This window comes from Microcaecilia unicolor, chromosome 3 (genome assembly GCF_901765095.1).
Source record: "Microcaecilia unicolor chromosome 3, aMicUni1.1, whole genome shotgun sequence".
In the NCBI taxonomy this organism is placed as follows: Eukaryota; Metazoa; Chordata; class Amphibia; order Gymnophiona; family Siphonopidae; genus Microcaecilia; species Microcaecilia unicolor.
Genome location: NC_044033.1, coordinates 65,454,915 through 65,476,281, shown reverse-complemented (window position 1 = coordinate 65,476,281; position 21,367 = coordinate 65,454,915). Strand labels below are relative to the sequence as shown.

Genomic DNA, 21,367 nt, shown 5'->3' with positions numbered 1-21,367 from the left:
ATGCGCCTTAGTAAACAGGGCCCTAGAGGACCAAATCCCATAAAGTCCAACACATAAACTGATCTCCTTACCAAATCAATGTAATATCTTTTTGGCAGACCATCAGAAACGTGGCTCCAACATATATTTATGTCGAAGACTTCGACTTCAGCATTAAAGTCATTGTAGGTCCAATTTTTTAAAATGTTCTTCTTTATAATAAACCTTTTTCATTTTTCAAAAACCAACATCTTCAGAAATTTAATCTTTAAATAATATGTAAAGTATTCATCTCAAAAAATAAGCTTCTTGGAGAGGTTCAGCACAGAGACATCCATCCAATGTGAATTTACGTTTTCACAATAGCTGTTTCAAAGGATGTGTCTCCTATGAAAAAAAAACACACTTTAACTAACATATTCTCCAAAACAAGTAAAAATTAACTTATATAAAAATTACGTCCAGCATACTCAAGCTTTCAATCTCATGCTGCTTATTCTTCAACTCTGCTAGTTCAAACCTGGCAGCGGTGTCTTTTTCAAATATCATATGATACTTCCTGAATCCCCTAGCCAGTCACAGAACAAGAATTAAAATTATATCAATGTCATCCATTTGATCTCAACATTCAGGCCATGTGGTGCTACCGTAGTTAACACAGATCCATCATTTCTCTTTAAAATGTAAATAGTGCTCAGATTTGTCACCCTCCCACCCGACTTTAACAGAGTCTATAATCCTCCAACGAATATTCTCCACAGTGTGTTTCTTTTGGAGCAATAAAACACCAGTGGGGCTTGCAAGTTTCCTGTAGTAATTCTCGATTTATGTTCAGTCAAGCATAGGCAAACAAGACACACACACTACGCCTAACATACGCCAGTTCAAAGGGGCAAAGAATCATGTACATGACCCTAAGTACATAAGTATTACCACACTGGGACAGACCAAAGGTCCATCAAGACCAGCATCCTGTTTCCAACAGTGGCCAATCTAGGTCACAAATACCTGACAAGATCACGAAAAAGTTCAATACATTTTATGCTGCTTATCCCAGAAATAAGCAGTGGCTTTTTCCCAAGTCATTTTAATAATGATCTATGGACTTTTCCCTTTAGGAAGCCATCTAGACTTTGTTTAAACCCCGCTAAGCTAATCGCCTTTACCATATTCTCTGACAATTAGTATTCATTTTTGATTTAACACTGTAACCAGTATGAGGGTGTGAGACCACAGGCAAGGGTTATGAGGCTGGCCCTGGGAATAACTGAGCCAGACACGGTGTATAAACGTAAAAATAAATGTTTTATTCTCCTGGATCCTGGGTCCTGTTACCTCACATGCCAGGATCCTCAGATGCAACAGTTTTTCTGGGTTAGTAACAGTCCTTGAGTATTCCTCTGGCTAGCATGCCAAGCAGTCTGTGGCTGGTGGGGCTTTCCTGCCCCAAACACAGCCTGTAAATTCTCCGGTCTTCTGAGACTCAGGTCTGGCCCCAGCCAGATCTCAGCAAGGTTTGCAAGTCTTAACAAGAAACAAAAGTTGGCTTACCTCAGCCAGGTTACAGCAGCTAAATGTATTCTGTAAAGGTGTAGACTTAGGCTTTAGTTCTTCCTGCCCTGGGCCTCCTTAACCTCAGCCTTGCCCTGTCTTTCAAATTCCCAGGTATTGACTCCACCGCTCCCAGCTCACTTCCAGAGGTGAGATCAGTGTTCTTAAGGTAGCCTAGGCTAGTTAAGAGAGGGACTTTTCTTAAGGGTGAGGGGCAGTGTTCTATAAACCCTTGTCTCAGAGGGTCAGCCCAGTCTGAGCCTTCTGTAGTTTGAGCACTGTTGACAATGACCACATCCTCCATGGGTACAGATAACATTATTTTCCTTCATTGGTATCCGTCGCTTATAGGATAATATTCCTCAATACCATGTTTATATGCAATCGTAGGGAACTCGAAAATCATAGGATGCAACTGTACAACATGCCAATGAGTTCTCATTGTCTAAAATAGAAGTAGATCCCGTTGTGCAAATTTTGCACACAGGTAAGCCCACTGCACAACCAGATTAGTATAGCCATGTTCCAAAAAGTGTTCCAACAGCGGGTTGCCTGTTCTTCAAACTCACATAGGGTAGAACATGCTTGACAAACTCCATAAATTTAGGCCTTCCATTCATTTGTCTAGTTATGAGTCTTATTTATGACCCTAGTGTTGAAAATCAGTGTAAACTCATAACTATTATTCCCCACCCTAAATCTGTCCCAGTTGCCTCCCACTGTTTATTATCTTAATTTCACTAAACTCTTAAGTTGTTGGCCCTATTAAATCTTCAGAGGCCAATTTAGGAGCATAACTCTCCAAGGCGATATAACAAGAATCTAATTTAAAAAAAAACATAGAAGTTAGAAGCATAAATCCTTTTAATATTAGGCTCTCAGTTGTTATCAGCTCCAACATGTTATATTTGTAGTCAATAAACAGTATTTTTAATTTGCAAAGCTTTGTCAAGACTGCATTTATCTTTTTTTTTTTTTTTTGATGATGATAAACAGCTAGATAGATTCATTTGCAGTGTAAATCAATGTGCAATATACAAAAGGAAAAGAATTACATTATCCTTCTTAGTAGCAGCCTAATCATGCCCATTCTATTCCTTCCACCCTTTCTTTGGAAGGGACAGAAACTACAACTTAACATTTGAAATTATACATTGTATCCATCTAAAGCTTTTGAAAGTATCTTTCAACAAGTGAGGAAAATAGCTAGAGCATGACTCCTGGAATTCTTTCCACCCCCCTTGTGTGTGTATCTTTTACTGAGAACACAGAGGGGATGGGTAGTTTAATGGTGCAGTACCCAAACATTATGTTGGTTTGGAAATAATAAAATTAAACCAAGTGTGAAACCATTAGATGTTGGTGACAAACTATAAAATCCCTTTCCCATTTCTTCTCCTCATCCTCAGCACCCTTGCTGGCTCTGTCCAAAGTTAGCTTGCAGAGCTCAGGCCCCCTCCCCACCTCCACCTCGCACAAAAGCTTCACTTGTGCAGTATAAGCCTTCCTTTTCTGTGACTAGAGTATTCCAGGGCTTTGTACCACAGCCTTCCCATTGGCTGGATTGTACCCTCGGTGTGCAGCTAGTGACGCTGGTTCATTCATGTGGAGGGAGGATTAGAGAACTGCAGATAAAGTTTAAAACTCTGAAATATGTCTAAATTCTGGACATTAATGCAAAAAATCTATAGAATCCTGAAAAGAGCCAGACAGTTGACAATCATGTCCTGAGTCCTGAACACATCTGACCAGAACCTCCTAAATATTTGGGTCCTCAGCATATGCTACAAAATGAATCTTGACATACATGTGAAAATAATACTGTTACCAGCTACTACTACTACTTCCCACCCTACTTAAAGACTGCTTTGCTACATCCCACAAGTCTTTGGATTCATCTGTTGCTGATGCTAAGGAATGAAAAATAATGTCTTACCTGATAATTTTCTTTCCTTTAGTCACAGCAGATGAATCCAGAGGTCCACCCTGTTTTTTTTTTTTTTTTTTGGGGGGGGGGGTGATTCATCTTGGTTAGTTCTCTTTGTTGGTACTTGTTGCTGCCTTTTTACATTCTAGATGGTCTGTTCCAATTGGGTTTCGGTTTTGCAGTTCGTGGTTATCATTTTTCCTTTAGGGGAAAGAGAAATGTTCTAATTCTGTTTCCTTCTGCTTTGTTTTGAGAAATACTGACTGACCAAGGAGCATTCTGTCATTCAAAATAGTTCAGTTCTGTGCTCTATATATCCACCTGCTGTTAGATGGTCATAACCTTCAAGTCTCTGGATTCATCTGCTGTGACTAAAGTAAAGAAATAATCAGGTAAGACATCAGTTTTTGTTAAAAGATAGAAAATAGTAAGGTTAAATGGTAAGTCATGTCCCTTACCTCAACGCAAGCGGCGTCCTCGGGCTGCGCAGGGACCCGTCAACACGCACAATTGACTGGCACAGCCCTGAGCCATGTGTGTGTGGTTCTTCTCTGGCTGCAGGCTCCTTGATTGCTTTGCTTCCATCCATCTGGGTCTGCTCTTCCTCTGCCTGGCTTCCCTTGCTTTTCTCCTATTGGTCTTCCAGTTCCTCCTTCCCCTGCTCTTGTCCTACGGCTGTGCCCTTTCTCCTTGCTGATGTCAGACGCCAGCACTTTATCAGCTGAGCTCTCCCTAGATTCCTTGCTTCGGCTTCTACTTTGGTAGGTGTTACTTGCTCAGTAGTGTGCTTCTCCTCTACTTTGTTCTTGTGTCTGCTGCCTGCCTCCTGACCTTGCCTGTACCTGGATTACTCTCGTGTCTGCTGCCTGCCTGCTGACTCTGCCTGTACCTGGATTAGTCTCTTGACCTGCTGCCTGCCTACTGACTCTGCCTGTACCTGGATCACTCTCTTGCCTGCTACCTGTCACGTTCATCACCCCGCTTCCTGCTCCATCTCGTAAGCCCTGCAGGCCGTCCGCACCTAAGGGCTCAACCTCTGGGGAACAGCAATCAGCGCAGATCAAACCCAGAGTTCTCCGGCCACCAAGCAGAACCTGGTCCGAGTACCGGGCTCGGCAGCGCTCTACTTGGTACAAAAACTCACAGGTCTGACAGTATTTTCAATGGAGAAGGGTAGATAGTGAGGTTTTTCAGGGGTCTATGCTGAGACCGTTGCTTTTTAACATATTTATAAATGGGTTTGAGATGAGAGTAACTAGCAAGGTAATTACATTTGCTGATGACAAACAGAGGAGCATAATCGAAAGGGGCGCCCAAGTTTTCCTGAGGATGTCCTTGCAGGACGTCCCGGCGAAGGGGCGGGGAAACCCATATTATCGAAACAAGATAGGCCTGAAGTGCACTGCACCCACTAAAACTGCTCCAGGGACCTGCATACTGCTGTCATGGAGCTGGGTATGGTATTAGAGGCTGGAAAAATATATTTTTTAAAGTTTTTTGAGGGTGAGAGGGGGTTAGTGACCACTGGGGGAGTAAGGGGAGGTCATCCCCGATTCCCTCCGGTGGTCATCTGGTCATTTAGGGCACATTTTTGTGGCTTGGTTGTAAGAAAAAAAGGACCAGGTAAAGTTGTCCAAGTGTTCACCAAGGACGCCCTTCTTTTTTCCATTATGGGTCGAGGACGCCCATGTGTTAGGCACGCCCCAGTCCCACCTTTGCTGCGCCTCCGACATGCCCCTGTGAACTTTGGTCGTCCCCACGACAGAAAGCAGTTGAGGATGCCCAAAATCGGCTTTCGATTATGCCGATTTGGGCGACCCTGTAAAAAGGACACCCATCTTGCGATTTGTGTTGAAAGATGGGCGTCCTTCTCTTTTGAGAATAAGCCTGAAAGTTATTCAAAGTTGTTAAATCGCAAGAGGACTGTGAAAAATTACAAGAGGACCTTATGAGACTGGGAAACTGGGCATCCAAATGACAGATTACATTTAGGACCTTGTTCTATAAAGGTAATACTCCTAATTTATGAGCATACTCTAAATTTAGGAGCATAACATTTATAGAATAAGGTCCTTAATGTGAGCAAGTGCAAAGTGATGCATGTGGGAATGAGAAACCCACACTATAGCTATATGATGCAAGGTTCCATATTAGGAGTCACTGCCCAGGAAAAGGATCTAGGTGTCATCATTGCTGATATGTTGAAACCCTCTGCTCAGTGTGCAGTGGCAGTGAAGAAAGCAAATAGAATGTTAGGAATTATTAGGAAAGGAATGGAAAACAAAAATGAGAAGGTTATAATGCCTTTATTGCTCTATGGTGCGACCCAACCTCGAGTACAGTATGCAATTCTGGTCACCGAATCTCAAAAAAGTTATAGCGAAGTTAGAAAAGGTACAGAGAAGGGTGACGGAAAAGATATAGGGGATGGGACAACTTCCCTATGAGGAAAGGCTAAAGTGGCTAGGGGTCCTCAGCTTGAAGGAAAGACGGCTGAGAGGAGGTATGTTAGAGGCCTGTATAATACTGAGTGGAGTGGAACGGGGAGAGGTGAATCTCTTGTTTACTCTTTCCAAAAATACTAGGGCTAGGAGGCATGCATTGAAGCTACTAAGAGTACATTTAAAACAAACCAGAGAAAATATTTCTTCACTTAACATATAATAACTTTGGAATTCATTGCCATAGCAAGGTTTAAAAAAGGTCCTTCAGTGCTTTCCGATTGTTTGGAAATCCATAGTTTCTGTTGCCAATTACACTGAAAGCAGGCAGGGTGAGCTTTCTTACACAGGGGGAAGGATGGGAGACTGCAGGCAAAGGTTTTAAACATTGAAAAATAGCCATACATACTATCCATTCTTCTATCTTCTGGACATTATTATTATTAATAATAATAAAAAAATCTGTGGGATCCTAGAAGAAAATAAAGTTGGCAGGCTCAGCTTCCCGATTCCTGAGTCATCTGATAAGGACCTCCTCTAAATATCTGGATTTTAGGCATAGCAACCCTTAAAACTGTAGTGTTCATTCAGTAGATTTGAAAGCAGAATTTACAAAAGGTAGAATACATCTCAGAAATCATTAAAATGGCAGCTTATCAGTGGATAGGGGTGAGGCTGTAATGAGAAGCATTTAGTACATCTTCATAGAATTATGTCCAGTGTCTGTTTCTGTGTGTCTCTCTTTATTCTGTCTGTGACCAGGAGAATAGGAAAGAGGAGTGAATAACTTAAATGTTCTAACTGCTGTGTTTCCAGGTATAAAAGTTTCTAAGATGTAGAAGTTGGAACTGCTTCTTCCATAGAATGCATTGAGCTTTTTGTTGTTGTTGTTGGTGGTGGTGGTGGTGTTGTTTGGAAGCTTATTTCTCTAGGTCAAGGGTTTTCAATCCAGTCCCCAGGGCATACCCATCCAGTCGGGGTTTTCAGGATATCCCCATTGAATTCCTGAAAACCCCAACCGGATAAGTGTGCCTCAAGGACTGAGTTGAAAACCTGTTCTCTAGAATATCTGGGCCAGTCTGGCCTCTCTTTGAATTCTCTCTTCACCTGTTTTTCCTCCTATGCCAAGTTTGGTTCCATTCCCCTAAACGTTTGGAGAATTATTTTGCTCCCAGGCAGGCAAGCATTCTCAATCCCTTATGTATTATTTTTTTTACATCATCCATCGGATTGGAAAAAATAAGGGTTTACAAAGAAATTATGATAAATACCTTTTTTACTGTACTATCTCAATACATCTGTGACTAGCCTTCAAGAACAATTCTTCATCAGTAGAGAAGCAGTGTAGTTACAGTTGAGTTTTGAGAACCTTATAATGCAGTAGCAAGTTTAGTAGTGCTGGTCTATTGCCATATTTCTTTTAATTTGAGGCAAGAAAAGTTCTAATCTGTAGGCTTGTATCTTTACTGATTTCTTCTCAACATATTTGTGTAATTTCTGAATTCTACTCAACCAGCTAGAGAAGGGATTTATTTTGGAGGTGAGATGATGTAAGGCATAGCAAATGTAAACATAGGTGAATGACTAAAACAGATGTGTAGGCATAGGGAACTGGTAAGAATATTATTTTCAGATGTATGTCAAGATTTATTTTGTAGCATGTGTACCATTCATTTTACCCTTGTGGTGGTGATCTCTTTATGGGAAGACACATTGAAAGGCAGTCTTAATATCTTACAGTAAATCAGCAGGTCAGCTATATATATACTGCTAAACTATTTTAAACATTTGCGGGGGTAGGTATTCAAAACCATGGAGTGAAGGTAGTGGAAAAAATTGCATTAACCACAAAGGAAACCCAGTATGTCATCTCGGGCTTCCCTCCTCACCCACCACACACAGCTATAAGAACCATCCTTCCTACTACATTTCCCAGAAAATTAGTTTCCCACCCAAAAGTTCTTTCCTCTGATGAGAAATCAGGCTTCGTGTGTGCCAGCAAACAGAAAAATGAATGTGCTGCCTAGCACACTACAGGCATGGGTAATTTTATAAGCGCACAGGTTTTCGTTGACTTATCAAATGCGCCTTTGGGAATGTGTGCTTACATTTATGCTGGCTATCACTACACTCACATTTTCTAGGTTGTGTTCACTTATGGATGAATTTTCTAAAGTATGTGCCTACTATATGAGTGGAGGAGTGGCCTAGTGGTTAGGGTGGTAGACTTTGGTCCTGGGGAACTGAGGAACTGAGTTTGATTCCCACTTCAGGCACAGGCAGCTCCTTGTGACTCTGGGCAAGTCACTTAACCCTCCATTGCCCCATGTAAGCCGCATTGAGCCTGCCATGAGTGGGAAAGCGCGGGGTACAAATGTAACAAAAAAAAATACAAACTTCTTCCCCTTTTCACCAACCTTGGAACAATTGTGTAGAAGCCTGGGCTATTATTCCTATACAGTCAAGGTTCGGAAAGGTATATGTCACCAGACTAGTTCTTTTGGATACTGTCAATACAGGGTTATTAGCAGCTGAATTACGATAGGACACCTTAGTGGTGATCTTGAACTTTTGCTTTTGACACTGTTGGTCACCAGTTGCTTTTAGAGCAGTTGATTCAGATTGGGATTACAGGGCAGATTGAGGCTTGAATTAACTCTTTTTGTGGAGAAGAAAGCAAGTTGTCTGGTGGGAGGGGGAACAGTCACCTGATAGAACCCCTCCAGGGTTTTGCCTTGTCAACCTTTTATTCAATGTTTATTTTAGGTTTTCTGTTTCCAGTGGTAGAACAGTTTGACATGTGGAGGGTAATTTTATAAGGGGGCAACTAATTTCAGAGGGCAAGTATGCACTTAGGCTCCATGTTAAAGACACAGAGGCACCGATATGTCTTTATTAAATACTAAAGTAGCAGCAGAAATTTCACTTCCACTACGTCACCAAGAATCAGTCCAGACAACTGAGTTATGTTCCTCATCGACCAGCAGGTGGAGATAGAGAGCACTTGTGGAATGTACATATATTTTGAGAAATAAATTCATTGTACCACAAGAGATCAATAAAACTAGTTTTTTTTATTAGAGCCACATAATATTTCTTGTTAACAAGGAAGGAAGACTGGGAGAGAAATCTCTCTTCCTCCAAGTACCCCTGAAGTTTGACAATCCAAATGCTCTCATTTATACCCTCAATCAAGGTAAGGTCTTTAAGAGTGGCCTGAGTGAGGCCGCCGGAGCGCACGAAGAACAAGCCCTACATCCCACAAGGGACAGACCAGCTTCAGAGGACACGTGGAGGGGCATAATCGAAAGGGACGCCCAAGTTTTGCTGAGGACGTCCTCGCAAAATGTCCCGATGGACGTCCATCTTTCATTTCGATAATACGGTCGGGGATGCCCAAAAATTGAAATTTAGGTTGTCCTTAGAGATGGTCGTCCCTAGACTTGGTCGTTTCTGATTTTCGGCAATAATGGAAACCAAGGACACCCATCTCAGAAACAACCAAATTCAAGCCCTTTAGTCGTGGGAGGAGCCAGCATTCGTAGTGCACTGGCCCTCCTCACATGCCGGGGCACTGTAGTGGACTTAATAAATTGCTCCCAGGTACATATCTCCCTTTCCTTGTGTGCTGAGCCCCCCCAAAACCCACTACCCACAACTGTACACCACTACCATAGCCCTTACGGGTGAAAGGGGGCACCTACATGTGGGTACAGTGGATTTCTGGTGGGTTTTGGAGGGCTCACATTTACCACCACAAGTGTAACAGGTAGGGGGGATGGGCCTGGGTCCACCTGCCTGAAGTGTACTGCACCCACTAAAACTGCTCCAGGGACCTGCATACTGCTATGATGGACCTGAGTATGACATTTGAGGCTGGCATAGAGGCTGGCACAAAATACTTTTAAAGATTATTTTTGAGGGTGGGAGGTGGTTAGTGACCACTGGGGGAGTAAGGGGAGGTCATCACCGATTATCTCTGGTGGTCATCTGATCAGTTCGGGCATCTTTTTATGCCTTGGTCGTATGAAAAACAGGACCAGGTAAAGTCATCCAAGTGCTCATCAGGGACGCCCTTTTTTTTTCATTATGGGTCGAGGACGTCCATGTGTTAGGACGCTCAAGTCCCACCTTCGCTATGCCTCCGACACGCCCCCATGAACTTTGGTCGTCCCCACGACGGAAAGCAGTTGGGGACACCCAAAATCGGCTTTCGATTATACCGATTTTGGCGACCCTGTGAGAAGGACGCCCATCTTCCGATTTGTGTCGAAAGATGGGCGTCCTTCTCTTTTGAAAATGAGCCTGATAGTAACATAGTCTATAATGGCAGATAAAGACCTGTACAGTCCATCCAGTCTGCCCAACAAGATAAACTCATTATAGATGGTATGCGATACTTTATATGTATAAATGAGTTTGATTTGTCCTTGCCATTTTCAGGGCACAGACTGTAGAAGTCTTCCCAGCACTATTCTTGTTCTAAAAGTTTTGAATAACATTGAAGCCCCTTAAAATTTACACTCCAGCCCATCCATATCTATTCAGTCATGATCAGGGCACAGACTGTAGAAGTCTGCCCATTTCTGGTTTTGCTTCCCAATTACTGGTGTTGCCACCCAATCTCCGCTAAGATTCCGTGGATCTGTTCCTTCTAAACAGGATTCCTTTGTGTTTATCTCATGCATGTTTGAATTCCGTTACCGTTTTCATCTCCACCACCTCCTGTGGGAGGGAATTCCATGTATCCACCACCCTCTCTGAAAAAAATACTTCCTGGCATTACTCTTGAGTTCTCCCGTTCAACCTCAATTCATGTCCTCTAGTTCTACTACCTTCCCGTCTCTGGAAAAGGTTCGTTTGCGGATTAATACCTTTCAAATATTTGAATGTTTGTATCATGGTTGAGGGGAGGGAAAGTGGAGAATGTCCGCAGAAGCAGAGGACCGTGACACACTGTGTAAAAAAGCACCCAAAGCAGTGGTATAGCCAGCAGAGCTCTTGCAGAAGGAAAACAGAAGGATGACTGAATGAAATATAACACTTTATTCCTTGAAGGACCCAACACGGCACATTGTTTCAGCTGAGTGCCTGCCTCAGGGGTTTGTTTGAAAGGTCTCAATAGTGTGCAATTTATGTAGGTAAAAAGCACACTGTCTTTAAAAAGACGCAGTACACTTTAAAACAATGAAATCCAGCCGGGGTGAACAAACATTAAAGAAATCCACCTCCCCCGATATTTAAACTCCATGGTCAGTGCTGCTTTAAAATACAAACCACAGTGTTTAATGTTATGGCAGTACTAGGATAACTTTTGGCTCTAAACCAAGACTGCCCAAATAGTGCCAGGGCAGTTGGTGAATTTTCAGTGGCATTATCCAGATAACTCCTCTGGAAATCCAGATGTGACCTTGGGAGCATCTACCTGGAAAAGTGCCATTAAATATTGGGGCCTTTGGATTGGCTAAATGAAAGTCCCTACCTAAACCATATTGAAATGTTGTACCAAGATCTGAAAAGATTTGTTCGGAAGCCTTCAAATGTCACAAGGCTGAAATGGTTCTGGATGGAAGAATGGGCCAAAATTCTCCAAGGGCTAGAAATATTTTGAAGTTATTGATGCTTAAGAAGGTGCCACCAGTTAATGAAATGTTCACATGCTTTATCACCAAAGGATACTTATTCTTGAGTCTTTTCAGTTGCATGTATTTTTGCCTGGGTGTGTGTGTATATAGATATATATATATATATGTATGTGTGTATGTATATGTAGATATATGTATGTGTATATGTATATGTAGATATATGTATATACGTGTGTGTGTATTTTACAATATTTATATCCACCAGTCCAATCATAATTTCCTTAGTGGGTTGCAAAGCAGCATAAGAAATAAGGTTATTTTTATCTGTTATCAAGGTTCAGGCAAGGACCTAATTTTATGTTAAATTGCAGAACATTGTGTGAGGGGTTCGCAAACTGTTTCATGCTATACATTACAGTCTGTACAAATGAAACTTTATCAACACTTTGGGCATGCTATTTTGTTTTCCGTGGATAAAGCACTTCTTTACCTGCAAAAATGCTTTTGACAGTTACCTTCTTAATATTTATCGCTGTGGTGCTCACTACAAAAACGGCTCCTCAAAAGTTAACATGGAAAAGGATTTTGGACATGATCCCTACATAATGCTTGTCTATTCTGATACTCTTCATGAAATACTATTACGTTTAGGGAATAAGAAACAATTACTTGTATAGCCCGTAGACCATTAGTTCTCAATAGAGACTGACCGAATTTCAGTTTCGACAGCGAAACTGACCTGAAATCCGGGTTCGGGTTTCGGCCAAAAATGCCTGTGCATTTTCTGTAGAAATCCGAAACTGTAGCCCCACCGCCACAAGCCAACCTCCCCCCACCCCCCCAACAGAAAACACACATTCCACCCCCCACCCCCATACCATCCACCACTCCACGCTCCTCCTCCTTTCCTATAGGCCCTCCCTGGGACTACCTTGTAAAGGTCCTGGCATTCTAGTGGTGTCTTCAGAGCAGGAGCATCCCGAGTTGCTCCTGCCCCTGTCGGCTGCACTGTAACTTCTTGTGGCAGCCTCACAGCTGTCATTTTGTAATTGAGAATGGCCTGAGCAGCAGCCTGCTCAAGCCATTTCCAAAATTGGAGGCTGCGACTTCCCATGGCAGCCTTGTGAGACTGCCATAGTAAGTCGTGGCTACCATTGTTACAGCACATCCGAAGGGGATAGGAGCAACTTGGGATGCTCCTGCCCCAAAGACACCACTAGATCACCAGGGCCTTTACAAGGTAAGCCTGAGGCAGGCCTAACTGTGTGAGGGGAGGAGTAGGGTAGAGTCGTGGGTGGCCTGGGGGGCCGAAAATGTGGTTTGTCGGGGGGGCGGTTCTGGTTCTGGCCAAAACCGAGCTGTGGATTTCGACCACAGATTTGGTTTTGGTCATCCTCTAGTTCTCACACCAGTCCTCAAGGTACACCCAGCCAGTTGAGTTTTCAGGATGTTCACAATTAATATGCATGAGATAGATTTGCAAGGAGACAGTGCATGCAGATCTGGTTATGGATTACAGAGCCTTCTGACACACACGAGAACTGGATATAATTCCACGAGGTATGCTCTCCCCACTGTCATTTCTGTCACACCCCTATCACTGCTAGGTTGGCTCTTAGTGATTCAGATATGTATTTCTTTTTCTTTGTTGGACATTCTTCTGTGAAACATTCTGGCTGAACCCCATGAACAGTGATAATGACTTCAGCCATGTACTTTGCTTCTGACTGCTGTGTGTACTACCAGTTAGTAGTGAAGCATAGCAATATCTGTAGCCATGGAACAGAGACAGCAGTGGTTAAACTATAAAATCCATCCTTTGAAATCTGTTAATTATGAAAGGAATGTTTGGGAACCGCTGCATTCAAACGGCCCTTCCCCCTCACCTCCATGTCAGCGACACACACAAAACAACATAGATAGACATATACAGGCACATATGCAGAAAGGGTAGAAAGAAATCCATGAGCAATGCTGTTTATGCTGTTTCCACTTGTTTCTTTTTCCAATGGTTTCTTAATCTGTGAAATATATATTTCATTAAATATATCTTCTTCTTGTATTCTTACTGAAGACTGTTTCAAGCAGAAACATCCAAACAGAAATATTAAATTGTACAGTATGCTTGGTGTTCCTAATGCTCCCTGTGCATTTCCAATTTCTCTCTGGATGGAATTGTGGGTCTCCATTGATCCCAGCAGTCCCTGAGGGTCATGGTCAGTTCATTATTTGGCTCTTTCCTATTTGCAATGTTGCTCAAAGTCCATGCATTCAGTATTCACTTTACGTTGAACTGTCTCTTAAACTATCATATTTTTCTGTGCACAGTGTTTGAGTGCTTTGTAAATTACATGAATTACTTTTTCAGGCCATACACACCTATGATGGGGGCATTATCCACAGTATGGTTTGACAGATACAAAATCTCCAGTGATTGCCCAGAGCACCTTGAATCCATTGAATCAATGTCCCAGGATTTGAGAGATCTGATTAATGAGGAAGTTAAAAGTGGCATCCCAAAGCATAGGATAATCCTTGGTAAGGCATTTTTTTTTTGGCCTACTGAGAGACTTGTATCTCTGTGGGTTCTCATAAAAATTGTTGCACTAAGGGGCCCTTTTACTAAGGTGCGTAAGCATCTACACGCACCAGAATGGAGTTACCGCCAGGCTACCGCATGGCTCTTGCGGTAATTTCATTTTTGGCGCGTGTCCGAAACATAATTTTTATTTTCGGGCACGCGCATCGGACGCGCACCAAGTGGCATTTGACATACGTAGATCATTACCGTCCACTTACCTTGTGAGACTTTACCACTAGGTCAATGGCTGGCGGTAAGGTCTCAGACCCAAAATGGACGCGCGGCAATTTTCATTTTGCTGCACGTCCATTTTTGGCAAAAATTTTAAAAAGGCATTTTTTGTAGGTGCGCTGGAAAATAATTTTGCGCGTGCCCAAAACAGGTGTCTACGCTACCGCAGGCCATTTTTCAGCACACGTTAGTAAAAGGACCCCTACATTTTCAGGACATCATATAAGAGACAGAAGGACTCTAACAGGTGTGGTTTTCTTCAGAACTATGCATATGTTCAAACTGTGTATACATGACCTGGAAAGTAATTTTGGATAGAAACTCTTGTGTGTTTTAATAGGAATCCCTTGCACTCTGGTTCAGTGTATTGTTGCATGTGTTAAAGTGAATCTCACTGTTCTTCCTTTTACTACTGACAATTTAAAATCAGGAAGAAGTGGTTTTATTATTTCAGTTATTTTGCAAAATATTTTGCTCATCAGTTTAGTTCAAATGTGTTTTATTTTCTGCTGCTCATTTGCCACCAGCAGATGATGGTGCATTTGCTAGCATGCATTCAATGCTCATTAGCTTGCCTTAAAAACTTTAATGCACGCAAAATAATTCAATGTACATTAACCTACAAGTTAGCATTCATAATTTTTATTAACAAGAATGTGGGAAACAGAAAAAAGTGCAAAAATTGGGGGGGGGGGGAGGAGGTGGAGTCAAAAATTCCAAAAACAAATAAAATGTTTTTCCTTTTGCCATTCCCAAATATTTGGCTGAAGGATAGTATTGTCTCAAATACCTTTTTGTTTTAATGATCTATGGTAAAAGCCAAAGTTGATGGGTTCAAGTCTCATCATTTTAGACTTTCATCCTTCTGAGATTGATAGAATTGAGTACTACTAATTACTGCACATTGTTATATAGTATCAGGTCAATATTTAAACCCTGCTGCCAGCATGTTTTTATAAATGCCAGCCATGACATTTAAATATTATACATAGATTCAGTGGTGCTGACTGTACACTATATGTGATCGTCCCTGGGAATAGATAACTAAAGTAGCAGATCCAAAATGTTGAGAGTGGCTGATTTTATTTTCATGTTGTGGGTCCATAAGCAGCCTATAAAATGTCCATGTTTGAACTTCTGTAACTTAAAAAAATTTTTTACATAAAAGGATGAGGTTTGGACTGTTGTATTACAAATTGTTTGCTGTAACAGAATTCAATAAAACCTTTTTTTTTTTCTGGACACTAAAGTCACCTTTTCCCAGAGACCGTCACATATGGATAGCTGGCGGTATTCAGTTACAGTCTGTACAGCTAATTTAGGACAGCCTCTTTTTCTTTTAATTTAAACATTTTATTAAAGTGTTGTTTTTAAAGAGAGCAGCTTCCAATGATTAACATATTTTGTACATGTTTTGTACATTTTTGGGATCTTGCCGGGTATTTGTGACCTGGATTGGCCACTTTTGGAAACAGGATGCTGGGCTTGATAGACCTTTGGTCTTTCCCAGTATGGCAATACTTATGTACTTATATAGTGATTATTGTCCACAGAGACAACCTCCCCCTCCCTCCACACTGAAAAATTAATCAGTTAACTGCAATGTCTAAGTATGGTGTGAGTTACACAAAGCATTTCAGCATTTCCCACTGTATAATAAAACTTAAGCTAAACCACAGAGGGTTTCACATAGGAAGTTTCGGAAAACATAGGTGGTATAACAGTCAAATTGTTTACAACATATGAACGTAAGAGGAAAAAAAAAGGCATCCACTGGTCCCAAAACACAAGACTCCTATCATGTACCTTATAAGTCAGTTTTTCCATTTGAAATACATCCTAAGTTTTCTACACTTGTACATTTCTAATATCTCCCTACAGTCAATCTTGCTGCTAAAAGCAAACACTGTATCAGATAAATCCCCTTTATCCTTAAGCAAAATCAAGTTGTTGTTTATTCCTAACAAGTATACAGAAATGCCCACTGGAATTTTGAGTTTCCAAAGACAGCATGCTGTGTACTAGAACAGTCTTTTTGTGTCCTAAATTAAACCATGTAGCTGTGTAGCTAATAGTTGAATATCTCTGACTTTCCAAAGGGAGAAACGATCTCGCTACACTTCATTATTATCCGGATTGTACTGGGGAGGTTGTAAGAATTTTCAGTGGAATTATCCATATTGAGCACTTACACAACTAGTGGTTGCCATTAAGGACTAGATTCTATATATGATGCCAAAAAAATGGCACCGAAATGAAATATGTCTAGGCATATTCTATAAAGGACACCTAAATTTCCATGCGGTTTATAGAATACACCGAGCGCCCGCCCGCACAACTAAATTTAGTCACTGGCAGCTACGCCAAGTACCAACACCTAAATTATGTGCGGACTGTGTGTATAATATAACCACAAGCTTAGATTTCAGAAATGCCCCCCCCCCCCCCCACCCATTCCATACCCATGGCCATTCTCCCTTTTCAACTATGCGACTTAGAATGTACGCACATCATGTTCATAGAATATGCTTAGACATTTCTGCTTGTAAATTATAATTAATGTTAATTGCTTGTTAAGTGGCAATTATCTGTGGAGACTGGCTTGTTAACTAATTAAGTTGCTTGTGCAAATCCAGAATATGACTGGATTTGTGCATGCAACTTAATTTGCACTATTTAGAATCCTGGGGTAAACTTGTGCATACTTCTGAGTATTGAGCTGTATATTTCTAAAGCGCTTCTGTAAAAGTTGGATGTAAATAAATTTAAGACGTTTCATGGAACCTATTAGCAGACTGTACTACAGTATATCTTTGTTCATAACATTTTTAATTTTTAAAATTAAAGCCACACCTGTGGCAATGTGTCCTGCAAGACCGTGGATTTAAATGCCTTCATTCTGAGAAATGTGGGATTATCAAAGGACTGATCAAATGAATTTTACTTGTAGCACATAAAGGCGATAATGCATGTGAGCAGAACGCACGATTTTAATACATTTTGTTAAACTTAGATTACACATTTTTTTACATCCATTTGCAGGCATCATGTTTATCTGAAGAAAAAAATAATGTTTTTGTTCTTCATGTCTGCCTCTCTGACCCCCTCTCTCCCCCTTCTATCTACATATTTATTTGGATTTATCACAGTGAGCTACTACAGTGCTACAAACCCAGGAGACATGTTTGTTAAATGCAGCTATTGAATACATTAAACAGACCTTGCAGGTGATGGACTGTTGGATTCAGAGAACAATGACACAGCTGTTAATGAGCTAGTAGAGAGTGACAGCCATTTAGGAACAGGCTAATTCAGTTGGCCTGTAGATTGTGGCATCTTACTTGGAAGGAACACCAGTGCCTTTCTGTTCAATTCCCCTGAGTGTAGAGCCTTTACAACTTGTGTAAGTATATTTATTTTTTTACATATAGTTAAACATTCTCTAGTTTGGGCATATTGAGCAGCATTTTCATCCTACACCAGAAAGTTAAAATTATTGTCGGAGGGCAAATACCTCAAATGTGTAGATCATACACATAGAGGCAAACATTTTCAGGGATAAGGGAGTTGTGTAACAACAAATCATAATTGAAGCCGAAGAGTGGCTAGACTTAGTAAACCAAATAAACCACATTCCCCACAGGAGGCTCTTGAATAAACTTGACAGGCTGAAGATAGGACCTGACGTGATGAACTGGATTAGGAATTGGCAGTGGCGTTCCTGGGGGGGGGGGGGGGGGGGGCGGGGGGGGCAGTCCGCCCTGGGTGCACGCCGCTTGGGGGAGGGGGGGTGCCGCGCGCGCCTGTCCTTCGTTCGTTCCATGCTCCCTCTGCCCCGGAACAGGTTACTTCCTGTTCCAGGGCAGAGGGAGCATGGAACAAACGAAGGACAGGTGCGTGTGGCACCCCCCCTCCCCCCAGCGGCGTGCACCCGGGGGGGTTCTTTCGCGGGGGGGGGGGGTGTCCTTTCACCGGGGGGGGGGGCAGGGCGCATCGGCAATCCGCCCCAGGTGTCAGCCCCCCCTAGGAACGCCACTGGGAACTGGTTGATGGACAGATTCCAGAGGGTGGTGGTAAATGGAATTCGCTCAGATGAGGGAAAGGTGAGCAGTGGAGTGCCTCAGGGATTGGTGCTGTGGCCGATTCTGTTCAGTATATTTGTGAGTGACATTGCCGAAGGGTTAGAAGGTAAAGTTTGCCTATTTGTGGATGATACTAAGATCTGTAACGGAGAGTGGACACCCGGGAGGGAGTGGAAAACATGAAAAAGGATCTGAGGAAGCTAGAAGAATGGTCTAAGGTTTGGCAATTAAAATTCAATGCGAAGAAATGCAAAGTGATGCACTTAGGGAATAGAAATCCTCGGGAGACGTATGTGTTAGGCGGGGAGAATCTGATAGGTACGGACGGGGAGAGGGATCTTGGGGTGATAGTATCTGAGGATCTGAAGGCGACGAAACAGTGTGACAAGGCGGTGGCCGTAGCTAGAAGGTTGTTAGGCTGTATAGAGAGAGGTGTGACCAGCAGAAGAAAGGAGGTGTTGATGCCCCTGTATAAGTCATTGGTGAGGCCCCACCTAGAGTATTGTGTTCAGTTTTGGAGGCCGTACCTTGCAAAGGATGTAAAAAGAATTGAAGCGGTGCAAAGAAAAGCTACGAGAATGGTAAGGGATTTGCGTTACAAGATGTATGAGCAGAGACTTGATGACCTGAACATGTATACTCTGGAAGAAAGGAGAAACGGGTGATATGATACAGACGTTCAAATATTTGAAAGGTATTAATCTGCAAACGAACCTTTTCCGTAGATGGGAAGGCGGTAGAACTGGAGGACATGAAATGAGATTGAAGGGGGGTAGACTCAAGAAAAATGTCAGGAAGTATTTTTTCACAGAGAGAGTGGTGGATACTTGGAATGCCCTCCTGTGGGAGGTGGTGGAGATGAAAACAGTAATGGAATTCAAGAATGCGTGGGATAAACATAAAGGAATCCTGTTCAGAAGGAATGGATCCTCAGAAGCTTAGCGGAGATTGGGTGGCAGAGCCGGTGGTGGGAGGCGGGGTAGTGGTTGGGAGGAGGGCCTAGTGCTTGGCAGACTTCTACGGTCTGTGCCCTGAAAATGGCAAATGCAAATCAAAGTCAGGTATACACATAAAGTAGCACATATGAGTTTATCTTGTTGGGCAGACTAGATGGACCGTACAGGTCTTTATCTGCCATCATCTATTATGTTACTATGTAAATGTCTCCCTCTGGAAGTGGTGGAGGATAAAATATAATAGAATTGAAACAAAAATGGACTAAGCACAACATTCTTGGATGCAGGGAAGTAAGGATGAAACCATAGACTGGGAAGATTCATGACATTGCATCGAGAAACAGAAAAACTAGATGGTCCCTTGTGTTTTTTATGTGCTATTTTATAGAAAAAGTGTTTTTTTAAGGTCAGTTACTTTCCTCTGTCATACAAATACCTGTCCTGCTCAGCTCTGTTCTTGTAATCATAATTCAAACAGCAAACAAGGGAAATTGACAATTCCATAACACGAAAACTACGTTATGGCCTCTTGCATGCTCTAAACTCTCCCTTACTACTACATGACTGACTATGGAAGAATGACAGCTTGAAAGAGGAACTCTACCTAATACCCTACCCACACCTCCCCACTTTATGAGCTCCTGAGACATCATGACCTCTCCTCACTATCGGTGGCTTCTACCCTCAGGGAGGACTCTGTTGTGAAGTCTTTAACAGCGCACATTTAGAACTGATAAAGAGCGCTAACCCTGACTGACTTAAATTAGCTCCAAAAGTTATCACCATGAAGTGGCTCTTATATTAATGTGTTTTTTTCCACGTGTCTTTAGTTAGTTCTGGGGCTTTTCCTGAACTGGAATATATGATGTGCAAATTCTGCAATGATTCAAAAGAGGCAAATCAAATCGCCCTACTCGTTATTTACCGTCCTCCAGGAGCTTGGTCCAAGGCAGAACCTCGACTTGAAGAAATTATTTCCTCTGCCATGTCCCAATTTTCTAGGATTATCTTTGTGGGAGACTTAAACCTACTCTTGGAAAATGATGCGGACACCAAAGTCCACAACTTCAAATAATTCCTGAAGGAATGCGAACTAACTACATTCTCCGAAGGTGCAACTCATGAAAAGGCCATGCGATAGACTTCATGACTTCCTATCGTAATAGCTTGATCAGTTCATTCAAATGGAGGCCAGTACCATGGTCAGACCACTTCCAACTGTATTTCACCACTGATACCTATACGTCAAGTTTAACCAGGCACAAGTCCTCCAAACTCATCTCCACCAGAGGTAAAAAATCAAGGAGGTCACTTTCTGGTCTGAGCTAACAGATTCCCTCACTACCTTATCTCCTACACATGGTTCGATCAAATCCCACTGGGATACCAAGATGAAAGCCATATTAGACAAAATTGTTCCATTTACCACTAAAAAGGTCAAGACATCCAGAAATTCAGCATGGTTTACAGAGGAACTATCCATCCTAAATAAGGAATGTTGATGCTTTGAAAAGCAATGGAGAAAGAACAAAAATACTACTGATAAATGCAAATGGAATCAGCCTTCTGACGCTACAAAAAGGTAGCTGATTCAAAATGTCAGTACTGTAGTGCTCTTTAGTTAAAAAACTAGCTTCCACTAATGATGATGATGAACATTCACAGAAAATATGTCCCACCACCCAAGATCTATCTGATCATTTTGCCAATAAAATCCTCCAAATTAGGTCTGAGTTATCTAAAGCTACTCCAACAGAGGAAAATAGTACAAACTTTAGTTCAACTTCAATCGCTGGAGATCCTGCAATTCTACAATCCAAGGACTCAAAACTGGGAATCTTTTCAGCCACTAACATTTGAGGATGTAAGATCCCTTCTGTTGAAATGCTCCTGAGCCAACTGTTCCCTGGATCAGTGCCCAAAATACTTACTCAATTCCATCCCTATAGAAGCAGCAAACTGGTTACTCAATGATCTCAATGAACTGTTTAAAACTGGCTCTCTTCCTCCTAATATGGGCAAAAACGTTCTCAC

General features: G+C 41.9%; 1 protein-coding gene across 2 annotated transcripts in view; it reads left to right on the top strand.

Moving 5' to 3' along the window:
• Positions 1-21,367, top strand: part of LYPLAL1 (lysophospholipase like 1) — a 55,854-nt gene that overhangs the window by 12,256 nt on the left and 22,231 nt on the right. For both annotated transcript variants that reach the window (XM_030196021.1, XM_030196020.1), the window contains exon 3: positions 13,852-14,021. In XM_030196021.1, coding sequence (XP_030051881.1) covers positions 13,852-14,021 — 170 coding nt within the window. The remainder of the gene's footprint in view (positions 1-13,851; positions 14,022-21,367) is intronic.